This window comes from Lynx rufus, unplaced genomic scaffold, assembly GCF_022079265.1.
Source record: "Lynx rufus isolate CCGP_SWC_20201006 ecotype Redwood Valley unplaced genomic scaffold, mLynRuf1.p SCAF_9, whole genome shotgun sequence".
Taxonomy (NCBI): domain Eukaryota; kingdom Metazoa; phylum Chordata; class Mammalia; order Carnivora; family Felidae; genus Lynx; species Lynx rufus.
The window spans coordinates 67376164-67399040 of record NW_025814897.1 but is presented as its reverse complement, the minus strand read 5'-3'; the positions used below and the strand labels follow the sequence as shown (position 1 = coordinate 67399040).

The 22877-nt window shown below is 44.1% G+C and overlaps 2 protein-coding genes across 2 annotated transcripts in view; one reads left to right on the top strand and one right to left on the bottom strand.

Annotated features, from left to right (window-relative positions):
* Positions 1-15035: 15035 nt before the first annotated feature.
* The window catches only part of IRAG1 (inositol 1,4,5-triphosphate receptor associated 1), a 117097-nt gene continuing 109255 nt past the window's right edge, over positions 15036-22877 (top strand). Inside the window, 1 exon segment of the mRNA XM_047070566.1 lies at positions 15036-15126. Coding sequence (XP_046926522.1) covers positions 15060-15126 — 67 coding nt within the window. The 5' untranslated portion in view covers positions 15036-15059.
* Positions 21790-22157, bottom strand: LOC124504906 (60S ribosomal protein L30-like). The gene has a single exon (XM_047070567.1). The coding sequence runs from the start codon at positions 22136-22138 to the stop codon at positions 21791-21793; it is 348 nt and encodes a 115-aa protein (XP_046926523.1). The 5' UTR covers positions 22139-22157; the 3' UTR covers position 21790.

The window sequence follows — 22877 nt, the reverse complement described above, 5'->3', positions numbered from 1 at the left end:
CCCTGTTTAGAACATACTAGCAATCTTTTGCAAGTAATTGCATGGACTGTTTTTTAAGAGAAGTTATAGGCATTTGGGGGATTCTAAAACTTCCATTTCACATGAGCTTGTTAGAATTGCTTGGTTTTTGTATTTCCATGTTGGGGGGTTTGGTTTTTTTTATTTTATTGGGTTTTTTTTTTCCTTTTACTAGGAAAAGACAGTGGCTAGGACAGTGGTTCTCAAATTTCAGTGGGAATTTCCTAGAAAGCTCATTAGAAATGACAGAATTCTGCATTCTACTGCCTCCAACCTGGAGCAGAATCCAGGAACCTATATTTAAAGTATGCACAATAGGTGATCACATGCTGAGATTCACTCCTTTAGAAGAAGGTATCCAGATCTAAGCCTGCTTTGACAAGTTAGTTGGAGGGAAGCACAATTTCAATTTCATGTAATTCTATTTTTATTTATAGAAGAGATTTTATTGAATGAAAACCAAATGTAGTATAAATTACAGACCCTTGGGAGACTTTTCCTTTAAATGCATTCACAAATCAGAAAAGAACCTCTCTCTTGGCCAAGTGTCTTCCCAGTTTTTAGTTCAGAGAATATGGTCACTCTTCTAAGGCTGAACTTCAGGATGCCATTTGTTCAGATGAAATGGTAATTGCTGGTTCCAATGCCACGTGTGGAGCTGCTTAAGGCCTTGAGTAGTCTGGGCATGGCACTTGGAGTATTTTCAGGGTTTAAAAAACTCCTGACTTGTGTTCCTCACTGACCAGGTTTGCTTCTTCTAAAACTGGAGACCTCTCCTTGTGAGTTAGGATGAGCTAGCCTTGTTTTGAGCAGTTGCTTCAGGGTCGCCCGCTCCATTTCTAGCAGAGCTGGAAGCTCCCGTGGGAGATGGACTTGAGGCAGGGAGGTGGTCTCTCTTGGCAGATGAGGGAGGGACACAGAATCCAAGACACTCCAGAGAAACCTTGACCTTTAGATCTGGGCCTGTGCAGATTTATGTTTCAATTTTTTGGATATGGAGACGGGGAATGGGGGTCCTTCACTGGGAAGGCTCCTAGTACTGCAGTAACAGAAGGAGTGTCTTAAGAGAAAAACAGGCAAACATACAAAATAGGAAATGGAGTTAAATTAGAAGAAAAAAAGAGATTGAAGAGGTGGGTATCAGATCTAAGGCCCCAGAGGGAGGCAAGAGAGAATTCTGGAGTTACACAGGTTTGGGTTTGAGTCAGAACTCTGCCACCTGCTAGCCGTGTATCCTTAGAGGAGATACTTCATATTTTTTTAATGTTTGTTTATTTTTGAGAGAGACAGACAGAGTGCAAGCGGGGGAGGCACAGAGAGAGAGGGAGACACAAAATCTCAAGCAGGATCCAGGCTCTGAGCTCTCAGTACAGAGCCTGACACAGGGCTTGAACTTGTGAATGGCAACATCATGACCTGAGCTGAAATTGAACGCTTAACCAACTGAACCACCCAGGAGCCCCAAGGATACTTCATCTGTTGAACTTTTAGTTTCTGTAGTAAGAGGGGTAATAATACTAACTACTTAAAAATTCTTGTGTGGATTAAAGGAATTCATATGAGGGCTTACCAGTGCCTGTCTGACATAGTCGCCATTGATTGATTGCATACTGTTATAACCATAGGCTACTTTCTTGATTTAGTTTATAATTGGTGTGAACTTTATCCCCAACTTGGAATACAACTACAATTATCTCCCTTAAATTTTCCAAGCATCTACATGCTTGTCTATTAGCAGGAAGTCCAGTATTTTCCACTTGAGGTATCTTCTCCCTTGAATTTTCTAATAACCCCAGTGGGTCATTCAGTCCAAAGGGATGGTCCTAACAGCCAAATGCTAGGCAGAGAGAACTCTAGAATCTTACTGGTCCAATGACAATGTTATCACTGTTTCTGTTGCCATCATATGGTGTCATAGTTGAAAACAGGTCCCATGTAGTTGTGGATCATTGCTATGGTGATGCCCTCATTGGTCTAGAACTCTCTGTAATAGATTGTCCCTACTGGGCCCTTTTCATGTATGGACTGTATTTCTTACTCCACTGCTGTCCAGTGAGGCTCTATGACTTGTTTGGCCAATGAGGTGGAAGTAACATGTACTACTTCCAATCAGAAGCTTTAAACTCCATCATAATCTATCTTTTCCTCTATCACAAAAATGGCATTGTTCCATGTAGGAATTGCTCTTTCAGTTTGAGGCCTAGAGTGAAGAGTTCATGGAGCAGAGCTATGGCCAAACCATAGCCAGCATGTAACATGACTAAGACATAAAACTTTACTGTTGTAAGCCGCTGAGATTTTGGAGCTGTTTGTTACTGTAGTATAATCTTCTCTACCTGACAGATATACATACTTGGGTCACAGGAGAGACTCACATTTAGGTTACAGTTATAGCTGTTTTAGTTCATACATTCAACTTAGGCATTACACCCAAAGCATACCACCATGCCAAAGTAGCTTAGTGGAGAGGGACTTACAGCCTCACTTCATGCTCTACCATAGATGTACTCTTTCATTAGTACTTAAGCTGTTATTAACAGCTGGATCACAAGACTGGACTCTCATGGTATATTCCCCATTGGGGCATTTGCTGTCCCTTCCTGCTTGTAGATCCCAATCAGGACCTTCCCGATACATCAGTGAGGTTCTAACAATTATGTTTCTGCAAAAGGAATGGGTTAGGGGTTCAAGGCCTTGGTCTCCTGTGGAGATTTACCCCACTAGACAATTTTGCATACCACAGACATTTGGGAGAAGTGGTTTTTGTCAGGCTACAGGAATTTCTGTTTTATCTCTTTCCTGTGTATAAGTGCCTATTTGCCTTATATTTGTTAGGGGAAGCCACTCAGTTGATTTTTTTTCTCATAGTAAGTGCAATCTACCCCAATGAGATTTGCAGCTCCCACCTCTAGCCATAGCAAAGATTGTAATTTATTTTTGAAGTTTACAATAGCCGTCCCTCTGTTACATGTAGATGTTATATGGAGGCATCATTGAGAAGGTATGGGGGAAAAATGGTAGATGGGGGCCCCAGTGAGTATCATTGATTCTACCCCACTCTCCTTTTTCTTCTCTAAAAACACAATAAGATTGAACCCCAAGAGCTAAAAGAATTATTCCAATACAAAATGAAAGGTGGCATTGCTCAGGCTTTTGTGATGGGATTTTATATTAACACAAGTAGAGAAGGTATGTGAGGGCCCTCTTGATGCAGGGAGTAGAATGCTTTCAGTCACTGGCATCTGGTCTTCTTCTGATGTAAACAACAGAGCAATACTTTAGAAGTATCTTTCTGGCTGCTATGGGGGGATTAGAGACAGAAGAGTAGAGACAAGGAGATTAGTTAGGGGGAAGTAGAAAAGATACATGTTTATTGAATGAATGAACATACAAATGAATATTAAGCTGTGGATATTAAGCCGTGGCTTTGGGTCCCTGCTCTGCCACATGTGCCAATTTCCTTAAGGCTCTGGTGGGTCTTCAGACTTATGGAAGAATAAAACATTTTCCTTCCTGCTCTCCTCCACTGACCCTACAATCCCCCTTCTCTCCCTTCATGGTAGGTCCCTTTGACTGTATCCACTGAGATCCTATCCTGTTTTTCTCTGAGTTTTTTTGTATTTTAAAGGTTGGTCACAATCTGGTATTAAGTCTGGTCTTGTGCTTTGGTGCCTTCCACTTCTTCACCTCTTGTTGTGCAAGCTGTGTCTTGTTTAATATCAGATACTGTCTTTTCTCAGGGCCAATATGGTTCACATCACATTTGTATTTCACCATAATCCCCAACGTCCTACATTCACACTCAAAGCACGAGCAGGTTCCTTGTGGGCCATGGGATGACAGCTTGGCTGCCAAAGGTGATGCACGTTTTAGAGGTTACCCATTCCACTTGAGCCCTTGCTATTCTTGGGGAACCCATCACCCACCCCCAGGGTCTATACACCCACAACCATGGGTCTGCCTTGCAGTTTTCCATTCTCAGAATGTTTCAACATTTAGAAAACAAAATCAGGCAACATTCCTACCCAGGAAAGATGAGGGAAGTCCCTAACATCCCTAAAAAGTAGCTTTTGGAGAATCCAAAACAGGCCTATATGCTTTAAGAAGATGTCTTTGGCTTTTAATCTAGAAAAAGGAAGGAAGAATACAAAGGAAGGCTGAGATCCAAAGTGAATTCTTTTGTCTAGTACATGGTTTATTTTAAATGTGAAAGTTCAAGTTTACAAAAACAAATGGATTGGATGGGGCATTTGTGAGCTCTGAAGCATAGACATTTCTCCATGTTTGGAGGATGTTTTCAGATATTTGTGCAATTTTTGTCATTGTTGAAATAAAAGAGGTACTGAGGCTGTGCAACACTGTACCCAGAATGAGGTACAAAATAAATAAATGATAATAAAGGGCCCAGAATCCCAAGAAAGGGAAGGAGAGAAAATATGGCCCTGGTTGTTATTATCCTCATGTGGCCCCAGACACTTGGTTGAAAAACCTCTTTTATTTTTATTTTTTGAGAGAGAGAGAAAGAGAAAGAGAGCAAGAGAGCATGAGCAAGGGAGAAGTAAAAGGAGAGAATCTTTTTTTTTTTATTTTTTTTCACTTTTTTAAAATTCATTTTTGAGACAGAGAGAGACAGAGCATGTACGGGGCAGGGGCAGAGAGAGAGGGAGACACAGAATCTGAAGCAGGTTCCAGGCTCTGAGCCATCAGCTCAGAGCCCGACGCGGGGCTCAAACTCACGGACTGCAAGATCGTGACCTGAGTTGAAGTCGGACGCTTAACTGACTGAGCCACCCAGGCGCCCCAAGAATCTTAAGCAGGTTCCACACTGAATGGAGCCTGACATGGGGCTCAATCTCATGACTGTGAGATCATGACCTGAGCCAAAATCAAGAGTAGGATGTTAACTGACTGGGCCACCCATGCATCCCCAAAACATATGGGTTGTATGACATATCGACCCATAAATTGGATTGATTCACTGATGGAATTCCATCATTGGATGGAATAAATTGAGCAAGTAAACTGCTATCAAGAAGACTGACATCTTCTACAGAAGTGTTATTCCTGCATTTCTCCCATCCTTACCTACTTGCTTTTGTTAAAATATTTTTTATGAACTCAACTTGATCAGGCCGCTTTGAGAAAGGGATTTCCTAGAGGTGGGGGAGAATGGAATTCTTCAGCAATTGGATTCAAGGAAAAAGCATGGTCTTAGGACACCAGGTCCAGCTCGTTCATGGAGCAGCTGTGTGATCATGGATGAAATACTTTGTCTCTCTAGGCTTTGTTGTCTTACTGGAAAATACAGACTGGACATTTTTGGAGAGTACGTTTTGAGAATGAGTGATGTAGAGAAATTGCTGTGTATAGTATGTGATACAAATTAAGTCTTGTTAGACATGATCTAATTCATAATTGGAAAGAATCACTCTGCCTGATCTGTGGGGGGCAGAAGAGCTGTTAGGAGTCAACAGCATTGACATCATGGTGAGAAGTCATGACCACATAGACCAGGGTGGTAGTGATAAAAGTAGTAAGAAATGGTTAGATTCTGAATGTATTTTTTTAATGTTTATTTCTGAGAGAGAGTGAGAGTTCAAGCAGTGGAGGGACAGAGAGAGGGGGACAGAGGTTGCAAAGCAGGCTCTGTGCTGACAGCAGAGAGTCTGATGTGGGGCTTGAACTCACAAACCATGAGATTATAACATAAGCCAAAGTCAGATGCTTAACTGACTGAGCCACCCAGGTGCCCTTGGTTGCATTTTAAAGGTAGAGCTGAGATAATTTTCTGATGGATTCCCTATGGGATGTGTGGGGAGCTGCAAGTGGGGGTCCGTGAATGATTCACATTTTGAGCTTGAGCAACTTGAAGGATGGACTTGCCATTTACCAAGATGGAAAATGCTGAGGGGAGAGCAGGTATTGGGGGCTGCATGGAGTAAACTGGAGAAGTGTATCAGACGCCCAAGAAGAGGTGCTCAGCCAGCAGTTGGATACATGACTTTGGGGTTTGGAGGAGAGGTCTAGACTAGACCCAAACATTTGAGAGTATTCAGACAGCATTTAAAATCATGAGCTCGGAGAAGATCCTCTTGGGAGTGAGTGCAGGGAGAAGAGAATCGAGTTCTGAGAAGTAAGCCCTAGAGCAGTCCATCATATTAAGCATCAGGGAGATGAGGGGGAACAAATGCATCCCCCCACCTTTCTTTCTTCTTCTTTTATGGTTATGAAAGGGAACTGTTCTATTTAATTCAGTTAGCCTTCATTTGAACAAAGCTGCTTACAAAACTTATTTTGGGTTTGCTCTTAAAAAGCGATATATGCTCTCTGCAACTTCAAAGTCCTTTAAAAAGGAAAAACACCCGACTCTGAGCTGTGGAAGAAGGTCTCACTCATGGTGTAGTCATCGAACCAGCGAGTCCAATGCATCTGGAGATCAAGTTCCTCTCAGGATTAGTGAAATCAAGCTTTTGTTAGCATTAATTTAATGGTGGAATGTCAACTTGAAAACCTCAAAAATCTTTTTCTGCTTCACATCTCTTCCCCTTTTTCATCCAAAAGAGAAACTATGTAAGGCCAGAAGGGATAATATAAGAAAGGTTTGACCCTTCCTTTGGTGAGATAAACAATCTGTTGTGTCATGGCACCAGCACAGAAGTCCTGAGACTACAGACTGAGACTACAGTGTAACTCAGGGTTGTTTAGGGGAGGGCAAGGTAAGGATAGATCAATTTTGTGATATAGATCTGGGGTCTCAGTGGACCATGCGTTTTTTATGAGTCAAGTAATGACATCATTGTTCCAGGAGCCAATACAATTGTAGGTTGAATTCAAAGCAATCTGGTGTTCTGGCTATATGAAAATAGAATCCCCTAATAAAGAGACTAGTGGCTGGATGACAACTAGAAGTCCCCTATACTGTTCTGGACTTTATAATGTGAGACAGACTTTGGCAAAGTTTGTGTTGTTTAGTGATGAGAGGGACCAGCATGGGACAAGAGTTTAAACAAATGACAAGCTTGTGGCCTCAGCTGTCACTGTCTTCAGATATTGAAGGACTGCCAGGGTATGAGAGAGATTGGCTCTGCATTTCACCATTGGGCACAAAGAGAAGTAAAGGAGAAAAAGGTACAGAGACATTTCTATTGTTGGAATGGGCTGTCACATAGTGTTATAAACTATCTCTCCTTTGAGGAATTCAAGTAGCGGGTGAATAATCAATAGTCAGGGATGTTTTAGAGAAAAGGCTCTTAGGTGGAGGCCTATGGATGAGCCTTAGGAGGTATGTAAATCCCATGAAAGTACATGTCAAATTGTATGGGCATGTTCCATTGCTTTTATAAGGTCCTCAGACCTAATAAAGGGACCCTAAAAGGTTAAGAAGGTCTGCCATAGCAAATATCTTTAAGCAGGGTGGCCTATAAGACTGGTTGACCTCTGTGGTGTTCTTAGAGTAAGTTCAATGGTTCTAACTAGCTCCCCATTCCCTGGCAGAGTGATCCTATGGAAAGAGTATTGATTTCAGAGTTGGATAGAACTTGGTTTAACTCCTGGCTCAGTTACCCTCTACCTTTATGACCATAGGCCTGTTGCTTAATTTTTCTTAACCTCAGTTTCTTCGTTTGAAAAATAAGAATAATGAAAGCTACCTCACAGGACCATTAAATGAGGTAATACAGGTCACCTAGCACGACTCTGGCTCATAATGGGAGCTTGGTAAATGTCTGGTCTTTTCCTCACTCTTTGTCCATGACATCTTTTATCACCTGTCCCACCACAGTCTCTGAACAAGGACACCACATTTATCACATAGCCTCAGCTATGACTACTAGATCAGAGCAGGATACCTGCCTCTAGGGTAGTTAATAACTTATGATACTTGGCTTAAACAGACAAGCGAGGCCAATCAGATGCTTTTGAGAATCTGAAACAAGACAGTTGTCAGGTGGTTGTGGGGAGAACAGGGCTGGAGCTGAGAGGCCAATATGAGCCATAGCAAGGAGAGTGTGCACAAAAAGGAGAGAGGAGAAGGAGGAGGAAGCAGATGTGTAGAGAAAAGGAGGAAGAGGGAGAGAGGGAATCACATGGTTTGTGGGAGACAAGGATACAGACATTAAGATAGGGTAGAGGCCTCAAGTTCTGATGGCTCTCTGCTCCCTTGAGGTCTGGGTGTACTTCCTTTCCTGTCCTCGTGTTCTGTGGGGCTCAGTTATCATTGGCATGAACCCCCTTTACATTTGAGCCAGCCAGAGTGGGTTTCTGTTCTTTTCAACTTTAAGAATCCTGCATTTTACCCATCTGTCCTGCCATTAGGTCTGCTTGCATGTCAGCCTAGCTTGGAATTCTTTCTTTCTCCTTGAATTTCCCTGTTCTACTCAGCACTTGATGTCCCAATGGATTTCCTCCTTCTCCCACAAAACCCTTCCTGAGCAGCCCAGCACCACAGGCCTCTCTTCCCCCTAAGCTGCTTTTTTTTTCTTTTTAAAACTTTATTTCAACATAACTATGTTTACAGAAATACACTCATATTGGTTAATAGAATGCAATTTAAGTTTAACTTATCCTACACAATTTGGAACAAAAACTTGGTACATGGTTTAAGCGTAAAAAAAAAAAAAGATTTGCAATCTGGTTTATTTTTCATCTATCATAACCGTATATAAAAGATCCTCCCATCAAATGATGCTAAAGCAGGCAGCAAGAACCTTGAGAAATTAACCTTTGGTTTGTCTCGGAAAAATAACACGTATTGCACTGTAAAAGTTTATAAAATTTGTGCAACAAAACATTGTTGTAATGTTTCAATGTAAGCTACTTCTTTGATGGATGTGTGTGAACTTGGGATGCAGGGGAACTCAGAGGAGGGGACAGACTCATCTAGACTTCTCCAAAGAGCAGTACTGCCTTCTCTGAAATCCTTTCCTGACCATCTCCCCTTTATGGGACTTCTAAGGTCACCCTGGTATCTCAGTCCATCCTTACCCACATCCTCCCTCCCTCTTCCCACACACTCATGTTATCACATGGTTGCTGAATGGATGAAGAACTGAGCATCACCTTCACATCAAAACCCTGTCAGCAACCCCTGAAAATTGGCTTCTGATCCCATCAGTCTATAGACATGACTCTTTCAAAGTCCAAAATCTTGTTTTCAATCTTCATCTGTGACTTCAGGCTCTCTAGAGACCCCTATTTTTAAGATTTATGCCCTCAGTTGAGATCTCTCTCAAGCAACAATCTGGCAAGCCTGCATTTCTACCATCTTCGGGGCATCTCCACCTGCGTATCCCAATGGTATCTCAAACCGAACTCATGTCTGGGGCATGTTGGTGGCTTAGTCAGTCAGCATTGATTTCAGCTCAGGTTATGATCTCACGGTTTATGAGTTCAAGCCCCATGCCAGGCTCTGTGCTGATAGCATGGAGACTGCTTGGGATTCTCTCTCCCTCTCTCTCTGACCCTCCCCTGCTTGCACTCTGCCTTTCTCAAAAATAAGTAACAAACAAACAAATAAAAAAAAAACTGAACTCATGTCTTCTTTAAGCAGTGTGCTCCTGCTCCTGGCTTCCCTGTGGCATTAACATTCTCCCTACCCATCGCAGGATAAAAACTTTGGAGGACACTATCCCTGCTTAGAACCCCCGTGGGGCTCCCGGCTATCATGCAGGTAGACCCAAACTCTGAAACCAAGGCTCCTTCACAGTATGACCTACTCAGCCAGCCCCATGACAGAACCCCTGCCACCGCATTCCCGAGTGCTTTTCCACTGCCATACTTAGGCTCACCCTACTTCTTCCTTTAGGAACAGTTTCCCTAACCCGCTTGCCTCTTGAAACTTTGATCTCTTGAAAACTTGACCTTGCCTCAAATGCCAACTCCTCTAGAAAGCAAACCTTCCTAAAGTCCCACTTCTTCCTTAGAATTCCTGCAACACTTGGTTCAAGTTCAATGACCCCATCCTAGCCCACCCGTGTTCTTCCTTATAGAAGAGTTTTACTAGTGACATCTCATGTAAGCACACCGACAGATAGTTTGCAAATCACTTTCACATGCCTTAGATCACAAGTGTTCCTTCCTTTCTTGAGCCTCATACCATAAGCCCCTGGAGGGCAGGAGTCATGTTTTGTTTATCTCTGTAACCTCACTGCCTAGCAGAGGCCAGGAACAGGATATGTGCGCAGTGTGCTTCCTTGAGACAAACGGGTAAGTCATGCTCTTGAGGAAGAGTGGGGAAAGCAGATGACAATTTTTCCAGCATCATTCCCTCTAGGACTGGCCCAAAGCAAAGTCAGGATACCAGGACGCTTTTTCTCCCCAGCCCATTCCAGGACCACTTGATTCATGGGTTATCATTTTACTGTCATTAGTTACCTGATGCTCATATTGTTTTAGGTTTGGCCAGTAAGAGCCCCTTCCTCTGTTCTTTGATGTCACCATCATTTCTGAGGCAGTTCCTTACTATTTGGCACAGTCAGATGTTCCAGACTCTTCTCATACTTTCCCTATCCCAGCCCTAGAGGTACTCGTTTCTCCAAGGAATCCTAGATCCTTTCATTGGAGAATGGTATTTACAAATCCAAATCTGTGTACAAAGTGTGTTCATTGTAACTGGAGCATGCTATTTCCAGACCTTCTCAGTGGGCAGAGCTAGGAAACAGATGTATGTTTCTGCACACACACATCTGTCTGTATGTATATAAATATGTTTATATACACATGCCCACCTGTTTATCTCTCTATCCCTTCCTTCTCTCTCCCCTTCTATCTACATACCTGCCAATCTAGTCCATGCCAGTACCTACAGTTCCAACCCAGCACTGCATGGCTTATTCAATTTTCCCTCCTTTCTGTGTTTGTATCTCCCTCTTCTTATAGTGAGAAACTTGATTCTCCTTATTAACATGTTTACTAATTTACTCAGTCCAGGAATGCACAGAAAGTACTTTCAGAATCGCTAATCCATATGGAAAAGAAATCTACTCAATATTTGTTTATAGTTCTTGTCTTCAATTCGCCTGAAGGCATTTGGTCCAAACGCTGTGTACAAAAGTTACCCGAGGTAGTTCCTTTCCAGCCCCTTCTCTCCATAGACTGAATCATCTGCTTGGCTCTGTATCTCATTTCTGCCCTTGTCACAGCTGGCTTTTCAGGTGCAGAACAGCAGAGCCCCTTCTCCATGGGTCACAGCCCCCTCCTGCCTCTATTAGGCATCCTTCCTGCATCCTCCCTCCTCTTGCCAGTTCCAGAAACGTCCTCACTAATGCCCCCTCCTATTCTCTTTGTGGCGTTTATTTCTTTTTAAGGAGTCCTTTGCTATCATTTCAATAGAATCCTGGGAGAGAGAGGAGACACCTTATGTTCCCATTCTGTTGTCTTGAACCCAACACCTGGGGACTCTAGAGTCAGGAAGATCTGGCTTTACAAACCAAGAGACATGGGCATGCTTGTTGACCTCTCTGTGTCTTGGATTCCTCATCTAGGACATGGGTGTGAGAAGCCCTACATCACATGGATTTGGTGAGGACTGAACTAGACCTCACATGTATAGTAGCTAACACAGTGACTGGCACCATGTGCGGTAAATGACACCTGTCATTGTCATCTGATTGACACCTAGGTGTCGTTCCCACTGACTTGGCCACTTATTTATTTGCTTACTCATCCCAGGCCTACTAAGTGCTAGGCATAGCACAGAGTCTCTGAGCATACAAGGGGCAGGGAAATCTCAGTGTGGTCATCCCAGCTGGCAGTCCCTGAGCTGGCAGTGTTTTTGGCAAGATGCTGCTTCTCCAAGCTGGCTTCCTTCAGTCCCAGGATGAGCTTTTGGCCTGGGACTTTCAGACTTCTTCCCTGGCTCTGAGTCAAATGGTCTGTTGGGAGAACTTCCCCCAGCTGTGTGCCAGTGTATCTCTGCTGGGCCACCGCTTTAATGCTGAGGACACATGATTGTCTCTGATGGGAATGAGTGATGAGCTGAAGACTTTGGTAGAGTGAGGCCAAATCCCTGTGTGGCTCCAGGAACAAGGATAAAAATAGCCAAGTAATTGCTCATGCTCTTTTAAGGATTAAAAGTCAGCTTTCAGGCAAGCTGTGAAGCTCCATGACCAGGACAGCAAGGGACACGGTTCCTTTTTTAGAGCTTTGGTCAGCACTCCCTGTGCACTGCTGGCTTCTGGGCTTCTGCGATGCTATTCCCACTTGATTAAGGGGGTCACCTTCACTAGTCTATACCCCACACGGTCAGAGATGGGTCTAAGTTGTCCCTACCACATCTCGTCATCCAACACCAGGTCTGGCACTCTAAAGGTGCTCAATAAACATTTTTAAATGAATATATGAGCTGTGAGAGGCTATACTGTATTTTAAAAATAACCTTTAGAATACAATCTATAGTCTAGTAAAAGTAATGCACCAATGCTAACTTCCAGGTTTTCATATTGTACAACAGCCAAGAAAGATGTTACCACTGGGGGGAAGCTGGGGGAAGCATACATGAGACTCTTTGTACTGTTTTTGCAACTTCCTGTGTGTCTGTAATTATTCCAAAATAGAAAACAAAAGCAATGAAAATTATTTTTGGTTAGGTTCGTGTCAATATGCTTTGACACTTGGGGGAGGCAGTGCTGGAAGATGACTTGATTAAATCCCTATTCACTGCAATGCATTTGTTTCATTATTATTTTTGAATATAAACATATGGTTTATTCATATGATTCAAAACTTTGAATACATACATAAGGTATATAGTGGATACTTTCTGCCCCAGCCACTCAGTTTCTCTCCCCATTGGCCAGTATTGTTAATGTTATTTGTTTCGTATGCTGTTTTAGTGAGATTGTGTGCACACATACACACATGAACTTGTGACTTGTGTATGTGTGAACATAAGTATATTTGTGCATGTGTGTATGTATATCTATATCTATCTATCTATCTATCTATCCATATACTGTTCTGTTATCTTACTTTTCCCACTTAATCATATCTTGGAGGCTTTTCATATCACTACACAAAGAGTTTCCTTATTCTTTGTTATGGCTGGACCCCATCATCTTTTATGGCCCCCAGTTGATACACATTTGTGTCGTTTCCAATCCTTTTGCTTTTATAGACAAAGCTGCAGTGAATAATCTTGTTCATTTGTCATCTCCCAAGTGTGGGAGTGTGTTTGTAGAAAAAAATTCCTAGAAGTGAGACTGGGCCAAAGGAGATGAACCTTATAATCTTGATAAGGCTAAATTGTCTTCTATAGAACTTGTTCCATATTACACGCCCACTAGTAATGTGTTTTATGAAATTCTTGTATTAATTCAGTGATTTTAGAAGTTATTTGATGATTCCTTGTGAGTCTGGTGAAAGCTATGGACCTGGACCCAAGAGAAATACAAATCACACAGTGTTTCACATACAATTTCAGTGGGCTCAGAAGCTCCTGAAGGCTATCTATGAACTCTAGTTTAAGACACGCTGGCTGAAGGGGAAAGAGCTTTTTAAGTTTATTTATTTGAGAGAGAGAGAGACAGAGACAGAGAGAGAGAGAGAGAAAGCATATGAGCAGGGCAGGGGCAGAGAGAGAGGAAGACTGAGAATCCCAAGCAGGCTCTATACCTGTCAGCACAGAGCCTGACGTGGGGCTTGAACTCACGAACCCGTGAGATCATGACCTGGGCCGAAATCAAGAGTTGGACGCTTAACTGACTGAGCCACCCAGGTGCCCCAAGGGGAAAGAGCTTTAAGGCCAATCCACCTAAGTTCACCTCTTAGCTCTACCATTTCCCATCTGTGGAATGTCAGGAGAGTGGTTTCACTTCTTCATGTCTCAATTTCCTTTTGGAAGGGAAGGTACAATAACTCCATTTTGTAGGGCACTACATGCTTTTATGTAGAGCATCTATTATAGAGGTTGGAATACAGCAGGTGTTCAATATATGGTTTGTATACACACCCACACTTTACACCCTCGCATCACACACCCTCGCATGCACACAAGTATATATATATATATATATTGGACATACTTAAAACTACACTGTATGATGTTGTTTTGGATATACTTATACTACAAAAGTTATGTGTTGTTTATCTGAAATTCAGAGTTAAGTGGGTGTTTTGTATTTTATCTGGCAACTATCCAGGGCTTCTCTGAGCTGCCTCTGGCCTCAGAAGAAGGCTGGAGTCCCCATGTGACTTGCACAGAGTCTGGAGCTCCATGACTTTGGCCCTAGGTGGGGACTGCATCCAAGGTGGGTGAGGAGCAAGTAGGGTCGGCATGTGGGCTCCGGGAGAGAGACAACCCGTCCTTGCCTGCATCTGGGCAGGGGAAGGAAACAAATTTGTGCCTGTCAGCACTGTGACATGCTGACACTGTGCTAAGCCTTCCCTATGGTCTCCTTTATCCCTCCTGCAACTCTGTGAGTGAGGTGTTATCACTGTTATCTCTGTCTTAGAGATGAGGAGACTGGGGCTCCACAATGCAAAGTCCATGGGTCCGCCCAATGCAGGAACAGGGATTGAAGCCCCTGGGGCTGCTGCCAGGTCTGGAATTAGCTGAACCTACTAGGCCCTTCTCTCTGATAATCCCAAGGGTTTAAGGTGGGAGCAGACCCCCCCCCCCCATGAATCTCTGGGACAGGAAGTGTTCCCAGTTTCTCCTGGCCCTGAGCCAGGGTCTTGTTCAGCTTCACATGCTTGCTGGGGATTCCAGGCTAGGAGGCAGATCTGCAGAGTTCTTTTGGTCCCTGTCTGTCCAGGACAGTGCCCAGCAGCACGAGCCGCCCATGGGCACTGCCCTGTGCTGTGCGGGTCCCCATGGGAGGCACTCAGGGCAAGCAGCTGCCTTGCAGGCCCAGTCTGCCCTGAGCCCTGGGGCTGGCTTGGTCAGCTTCCCCTGCCATTAGCCCCCTCAGTGGGGACACAGGGGGCTCCCCGAGGAGCTCCAGGCTCCAAGTCCCAGCCCCTCTAGGAGGAGGCGGTGGCCAAGGCTCAGCAGCCAGAGGCTTCTCAGCTCGGAGCTCCAGAGCCAGATGTAACATTGACCTTAAATGGTAAAAGCTCCCCAGAGTGAAGAGAGGCTGGCCAGAAGAGGAAAGGGGAATAACTCAGTTTTAGGTAAGTCATTGCTATATCCAAGAATAACCTGCTCTTCAGCTGGGACGCGAGGGAACCCTTCTCCTCCTTAAAGGTACAAGGTGCTGGGATGGGGGCGCTTGACTTTAACTTTCAGGGGAGTTGGCTTTTTTGGGTGCCATTTCAGCTGAGTATTTTTATTGTTGCTGTCATGATTTTTAAATAAGAAGTGAATCTTGCCAGTCCTCTAACTTAACTAAACCATGCTCCGTCTGCTGCTGTTGGAAAGGGTGCACAGGCTGGGGTGAAAATGTGGGTTCTGAGTGGAGAGCCCACCCCCAGATTTCCTGTGGGCCCCTCTGGGGAAATAGCGGGTCCCCAGGTTATGCAAGGCTTCTGGGCAGGGCTTTCCCTCCACTGCCTGCTATCCCTTTCCCAGCTCAGCTCTGTGCTTACTCCCTCCGTCCTCCACTTCGACCTTGTGCTGCACCCCCGTCCATGTAGGACCCTGTGCTGGCCCAGCCCTGTCTCCATCCTTGACCCTGCCCCTGTTTCTGTGCCTGCCCCTCCTGTCCTGTGTTCTGGTTGCAGCCTCTGTTTTTATCTCTGTCTCCATGTTTCCTTCTGTGCCCAGCTTTGCCCCCTGTGCCCTTTCCCTCCTCTCTGGAGTGGGTACATGTGCCCAACCTGTTTCCCTAGCCTGGCTCACCTCCAGGAGCTTGGTGTCAAAGCTATCGTATAGCACTCAGGCTGACTTCCCCCAAAGGAAAGGCCAGTGGACAGAGGGCAGAGAGGGGCCTAGCTGTCTTGTTCCCTCCTGCCCAGGAAACGGCTGTGAAAGCCTGGAGATTCTCTGCAGTTTGAGTCAACAGAGTGCAGGGTCTGGGGCCCCTGGCTAGTACTCCTGCCTCCCAGAGCTCGGCAGCTGGTGTTCTCTTAACACTCTTCAGGCTGCCTTTTGGGGGCCTCTCAGGGGGAAGTAAAGAAGCCACGGGCTTGTCTGGGCTGGGTCTCCTGCAGGGAGAAGGAGGAAGCTTCCCAGGACTGTTAGGCTGGAAGCACTAGGGAGTCAGAGTCTGCTAAGGATTCTGTCATCCCCACCAGGGGGCGAGGACACCCTCGTGGGACAGGTGGGGTTAATTCCCCTACAGCCTCCTGGGGCACTTTTCTGGGGAGGAAAGTCAGGTTAAGTGACTTGCCTAAGGTCAGACTGCTAAGGAAGAGCAGTGCTAGCAGTGAACCCAAGTCTGAGTCTAACAGCAGACAAGGCGTGAGTGACAGGGTACTCCCACCTTCAATAGTTTCTTGTGATTTCTGACCAAGTGAACAATACAGTTGTCACCATCATGTTTGGTCATCCTTGATACAGTGGTGTGTGTGTGTGTGTGTGTGTGTGTGTGTATGTGTGTGTTGAGGGTGACTATATTCACAGCTGATGTACCTTTCTCTATGCTTGGTGGTAAAGTGGGACATTCCTGCATACCCTCAAAGGTTGCCTGGGATGTATAATCATGTACTAATTGCTACAACATAATCAATGCTCCCATAAACAATGTTTTTTGGAAGAAGGGGAAAAAAAGCAAACACACTATTTTTAATACATCTGACACTGTTCTAAGCACATCCCATATAGTAATTTAGCTTCCACAGCCCTACAGGGCAGGGATTATTGTTACTACCCTCATCTTGTAGATGGGGACATCTTAGCATAGAGAGGTCACACAGCTGGTGAGAGGTGGAACTGGCATTTGACCCCAGTCAGACTGTCTCCGGAGGCTCTGCTCTTAACCACCATGCTCTATTCATCTCCACTTGGTACCGCTTCTGAGAGGGCAGTGGGGAAGCCCCAACTGTCTCCTGATGCTCTGCCTCAGGCTTTCTGCACATGATTTCTTGTGCTCTCCTCAGTAACGCTATGAGGGATGTTATCTTTGCCCAACTTTACAGGGAGGACACTATGAGTAGGGGATGTTAAATGACTTGTCCAAAGTCACCCAGCCACCCAGTGCCAGAGCAGGCAATTTAGTATCTTGAATGAGGGTAGTCAGTGCCATGTAATACCTTCTTCTTGGCACTGATTCTCAGGTGGACCAGTGGGCTCATGGCTTCAGGGTGAGGGTTCTAAGTCTCCATGAGAGGAAGCTGGATGATGCCTGATGGGCTGAACCATAAGTACGGTTCTCAACTTCTCCAATGGCCCTGCCTCTTTCCTTCACGTCTTGGTAATGAAGGTGGATGGATGTAGCCCACACCTCCAGCCGGAGAAGAGACAGCCTTGTGAGGGCTGAGACTTTGTCTCATCTCCACTGTGTGCCTGCACCCAGAATGATGCTGGGAGGGACTGAATGTTCAAGGATCAATTTGTTTTCCTTATGAAGAAATGGACATAATGCTCACAAATTGTGTTCCAGTTAAACAGGGCCCTGGTTTATTGTGTATGCATACCTGATGACCAGATTATTTTAGCCTGGTAAGGTGGGGGTCTCAAGTTAGCCACTTCCTCTCACCCTGGCCACCTCTCCACGGAGCCACCGGCCTGCCACTCAGACATCAGCTGAGGGGTTGTGACCCAGGAGGAGCAGAGTCCTGGATGGGTGGGAAGGAGAAATTTTGGAGGTCAGATGTTGCCCCTGCCACTTGGGAAGCTCTCTGAATCGATGGGAGGGGGATGGAGAACTGAGTTCTTGTGTGGTAAACATAAAAGGAAGGAGAGAGAAAATTGATATAAATGAAGCCCCTCATGAGATGCTTGTGCCAGGATATGTGCTAGAACGTTATTTCATTTAATCCTCACAATAGACACGAGGCCGCTGTGGTAGAAAGAGATGGAGTAATGTGCCCAAGGCTACACAGCCCATAGTGGTGAGCAGGGATGTCAGCTCAGGCCACTTGGGTCTAAAGTGCAGACTTCCTGTGTTAGATCCACCCTGCTTCTAGTTAGTAACACGCGACTTGGGGAAGTTATCAAGTGCCACAGTCCACATGATGCAAAAATCAAGAAAAGAGGGAAAGAGATACTGTGTTTGCCCTATAGACCCTGGAGGCTGGAGCCTGAGGTTTAGGGGACAGCTCAGGGCAGCCTTACTGGATGGAATGCAGAGGCAACATGAGCCCATGACCTTGTACAAGCCCTGCCTTCTCTGCAAGGGCTTTCTCCAGAGGAGAAGGAAAGCAGATGATGGTCAGCCAGGAAACCTCCTTCCCAGTGGGCCACAGCTGTAAAAAACAGTTTTCAAAGTCTGGGCTTAATCGGTTCTGGTTACTTTCCTCCTAGTACTATTTTATGTATAATTCTTATTCATTTTTTCCCTTATAATAAAAGAAATATATGTTCCATGCTAAAATTTCTTGGGAAATATATAAATAAGTATAAACAAGAAATACAGGGGCATCTGGGTGGCTCAGTTGGTTAAGCGTTGACTCCTGATTTTGGCTTAGGTCGTGATCTCATGGTTCATGAGTTCAAGCCCCACAGTGGGCTCTGTGATGATGGTGCAGAGCTTGCTTGGGATTCTGTTGGTTCCTCTCTCTGCCCCTTCCCTGTGCGTGCACTCTCTCTCAAAAATAAATAAATAAACATTAAAAAAAAAGAAATACAGAAGTAAATATGAAGAAATAAAAAATCCCCCAGAATCCTGTCACTCAGAAATAAATATTGTTAATATGACAGTGTGTTTCTCTGCAATTTATAAAACTAAGGTCTTACTATATGTGGTTTTAAAATTGATATGTGCTTTAAAAATTTTTTTAGGGGCGCCTGGGTGGCGCAGTCGGTTAAGCGTCCGACTTCAGCCAGGTCACGATCTTGCGGTCTGTGAGTTCGAGCCCCGCGTCAGGCTCTGGGCTGATGGCTCGGAGCCTGGAGTCTGTTTCCGATTCTGTGTCTCCCTCTCTCTCTGCCCCTCCCCTGTTCATGCTCTGTCTCTCTCTGTCCCAAAAATAAATAAATGTTGAAAAAAAAAATTTAAAAAAAAAAAAAAATTTTTTAAAGATTTAAGTTTTCTTTTTTTTTTTTTCAACATTTATTTATTTTTGGGACAGAGAGAGACAGAGCATGAACGGGGGAGGGGCAGAGAGAGAGGGAGACACAGAATCGGAAACAGGCTCCAGGCTCTGAGCCATCAGCCCAGAGCCTGACGCGGGGCTCGAACTCACGGACCGCGAGATCGTGACCTGGCTGAAGTCGGATGCTTAACCGACTGCGCCACCCAGGCGCCCCAAAGATTTAAGTTTTCTAGAGCAGTTTCGGTTCACAGCAAAATTGAGAGGAAGGTACAGAGATTTCCCATATACCTCTGGCCTCACACATGCACAGCCTCCCCCATTAGCAACAACCCCCACCAGAGTGGTTCATTTGTTACAATTCATGAGCCTACACTGACATATCATCATTACCCAAAGTCCATAGTTTACCTTAGGGTTCACTCTTGGTGTTCTTCATTCTGTGGGTTTAGGCAAATGTATAAGGGCATGTATCCACCATTATAATATCATGCAGAGTAGTGTCACTGCCCTGAAGATCCCCTGTGCTCCACCTACTTACCCTTCTTCCCAACTCCAACCCCTAGTAATCACCGATGTTTTTACTGTCTCCATAGTTTCACTTTTTCCAGAATGTCATCTAGTTGGAAGCATATAGTATGTAGGCTTTTCAGACTGGCTTCTTTCATTTAGTAATATGCATTTAAGTTTCCTCCATATCTTTTCTTTTTTTTTTTTTTTTAAGTTTTTAAAAAAATTTATTTTGAGGGGTGCCTGGGTGGTTCAGTTGTTTAAGCATCCGACTTTGGTTCAGGTCATGATCTTGCCATACACGAGTTAGGAGCCTGCTTCAGATTCTGTATCTCCCACTCTTTCTGCCCCTCCCCTGCTTGCACTCTATCTCTCTCTCTCTCAAAAATAAATAAACATTATAAATAAAATAAAATAAAATTTATTTTGAGATAGAGAGAGTGACTAGAGGAGGGGCGCAGAGAGAGGGAGAAAGAGAGAATCCCAAGCAGGCTCCACACTGTCAGTGCAGAGCCTGATGTGGGGCTCAAACTCAAAATCATGACCTGAGCCGAAGTCAGATGCTTAACTGACTTAGCCACCCAGGTGCCCCGCTCCATGTCTTTTCATGGCTTGATAGCTCATTCTTTTTAGCACCAGATAATATTCTATTGTCTTGATGTACCACAGTTTATTTATCCACTCACTGAAGGACATCTTAATCTGCTTTTTAAAAATTGAACATTCTATTGTCATCATTTTTCAAATATAATTTATTGTCAAATTGGCTTACATACAACACCCAGTGCTCATCCCCACAGGTGCCCTCCTCAATGCCCATCACCCATTTTCCCCTCTCTCCCAACCCCCCATCCACCCTCAGTTTGTTCTCTGTATTTAAGAGTCTCTTGTGGTTTCCTTCCCTCCCTCTCTGTTTGTAACTATTTTTCCCCCTTCCCTTTCCCGATGGTCTTCTGTTAAGTTTCTCAAGATCCACACATGAATGAAAACATATGATATCTGTCTTTCTCTGACTGACTTATTTCACTTAGCATAACACCCTCCAGTTCCATCCACGTTGCTGCAAATGACATGATTCCATTCTTTCTCATTGCCAAGTAGTATTTCATTGTATATATAAACCACATCTTCTTTATCCATTCACCAGTTGATAGACATTTAGACTCTTTCCATAATTTGGCTATTGTTGAAAGTGCTGCTATAAACATTGGGGTACATGTGCCCCTATGCATCATTTTCCATGCCATTAAAGATACTTCAAAACATGATTTTTCAATGGTTGTATAATATAGAGTAATTTTAGCTGTGCCATGGTTTGATCACTGTTCCTTTTCTTGGGCCCTTATGAATGTGATTTTTCTTTGGGGATTGCTTCAGTGGTACACACATGATGGCTTTTCTGTACATGTATGACATTTGGAAACCCAGCTCTCAGAGGCAGGCTTGTGTGGTGTGGCCCAAGGTGTGACTTATTCTGCAAGATAATAAGTGAGATACTGACTCAGCCCTAAACACCCGAACTCACATCACAAGAATGTTATTCCCTTGTGAGTTATTTTTAGTCCTGCTGTGAAGAAGAAAGCCTCCATCTGATGTAGCCTGGGAATGAGAGGGGCTACAGGACTTTCAGCACTAAAATCAGAAGTCCCAGGCAATTCAGGACAAGTTGTTCACCCTGGCTTGAACTGTCTGTGCCTTCAACATCTTTCAGACCCTGGCTTGTCTCCCTTCTTGGCCAAAATGAGAGCAAGCCTTGAGCCTGGAGCCTTTGTCAGGCAATAGCTAGTATTTAATAAGTGTTTTCATTTATTTGTATAACTCCTCTCACCTTGTGGTATAAGCCGTACTGCTTTTTCCATTTATGGTAGAGTTATAAAGTTTGCTTATTGGATAAAAGTAATAACAAGGGTAGCTAACACTTGTTGAGTACTTACTGTGTGCTAGGTGCTGTTCTAAGGTTTTATTGGCAGTACCTCATTTAGTCCACACAGCAACCCCCTGAAGTAGTTACTGTGATTATCTCTGTTATGTAGATCAGGAAACTGAGGCACAGAGAGGGCCAGGAACTTGTCCAACAACACAAAGCCAGTAAATGGCATCCTCACCAACGCTTGTTGTTTCTTGTGCTTTTTTTTTTCTTTCGGGTTTTAAAACAAGCTCTAGCCAATTTTATTAAAGAAAACTTTTATTTGATTTACTTTTCACCAGTCTGTTCTGGCATGCTTCGAATGATATCAGAATCACCTGGATCAATAATAGTCAGTGTGCACACTCTGTAGTATTTCCCACATGCTATACCCAATTCAATAGTATTGCCACTGTAGTGATGGACACCAGTTTTGGCCAACATGGCATAATATTCTATTTCAGATTTCCTCAAGGCTGGGCAGTTGTTGGCAAGGATGACCAGTTTCACTTTGCCATGTCGGATCATTTCCAGAGTCTGCTTGTACCCCAACACATACTTCCCACTTTTAATAATGAGTTGGAGCCTAGAGCTGTTGGGCTCCAGCGACTTTTTCATCTTCTTTGCGGCCACCATCTTCCTGCCTTAAGTGCGGGGCGGACCCAACCAAAAGCAACCTCCAAGATGGCCGGGAGAGAGAAAGGCTCTTGTGCTTTTGATTTTAGCCATTCTGACAGGTGTGAGATGATATGCATTGATTTGCATTTCCCTCTTGATAAGTGATGTTGAGCATCTTTTCATGTCTGTTCCTCATCTGTATGTCTTCTTTGGAGAATGTCTGTTCATGTCTTCTGCTAACTTTTTAATTGGATTATTTGGGGGCTTTTTGGTGTTGAGTTGTATAATTTCTTTATATATTTTGGATACTCTTTATTGGATATGTCATTTGCAAATATCTTCTCCCATTTGGTAGTTGTCTTGTAGTTTTGTTGATTGTTTCCTTCAGTGTTCACAAGCTTTTTATTTTGATATAGTCCCAATAGTTTATTTTTGCTTTCATTTCCCTTGCCTCAGGAGACATATCTAGAAAAATACTGCTACAGCCAATGTCAGAGAAATTATTGCCTGTGCTCTCTTCAGGTTTCACATTTTGGTCTTTAATCCATTTTGAGTTTATCTTTGTGTATGGTGTTAGAAAGTGGTCCAGTTTCATTCTCTTACATCTGAGTGTCCAGTTTTCCCAACACCATTTGTTGAAGACACTGCCTTTTCCCCATTGCATATTCTTGCCTCCTTTGTTGGAAATTAATTGACAAGCAGGCTTTCTAAAGCCTACTTACCCCAGCCCTCTGGAGTGCCCTCTAGTGGAGGCAGG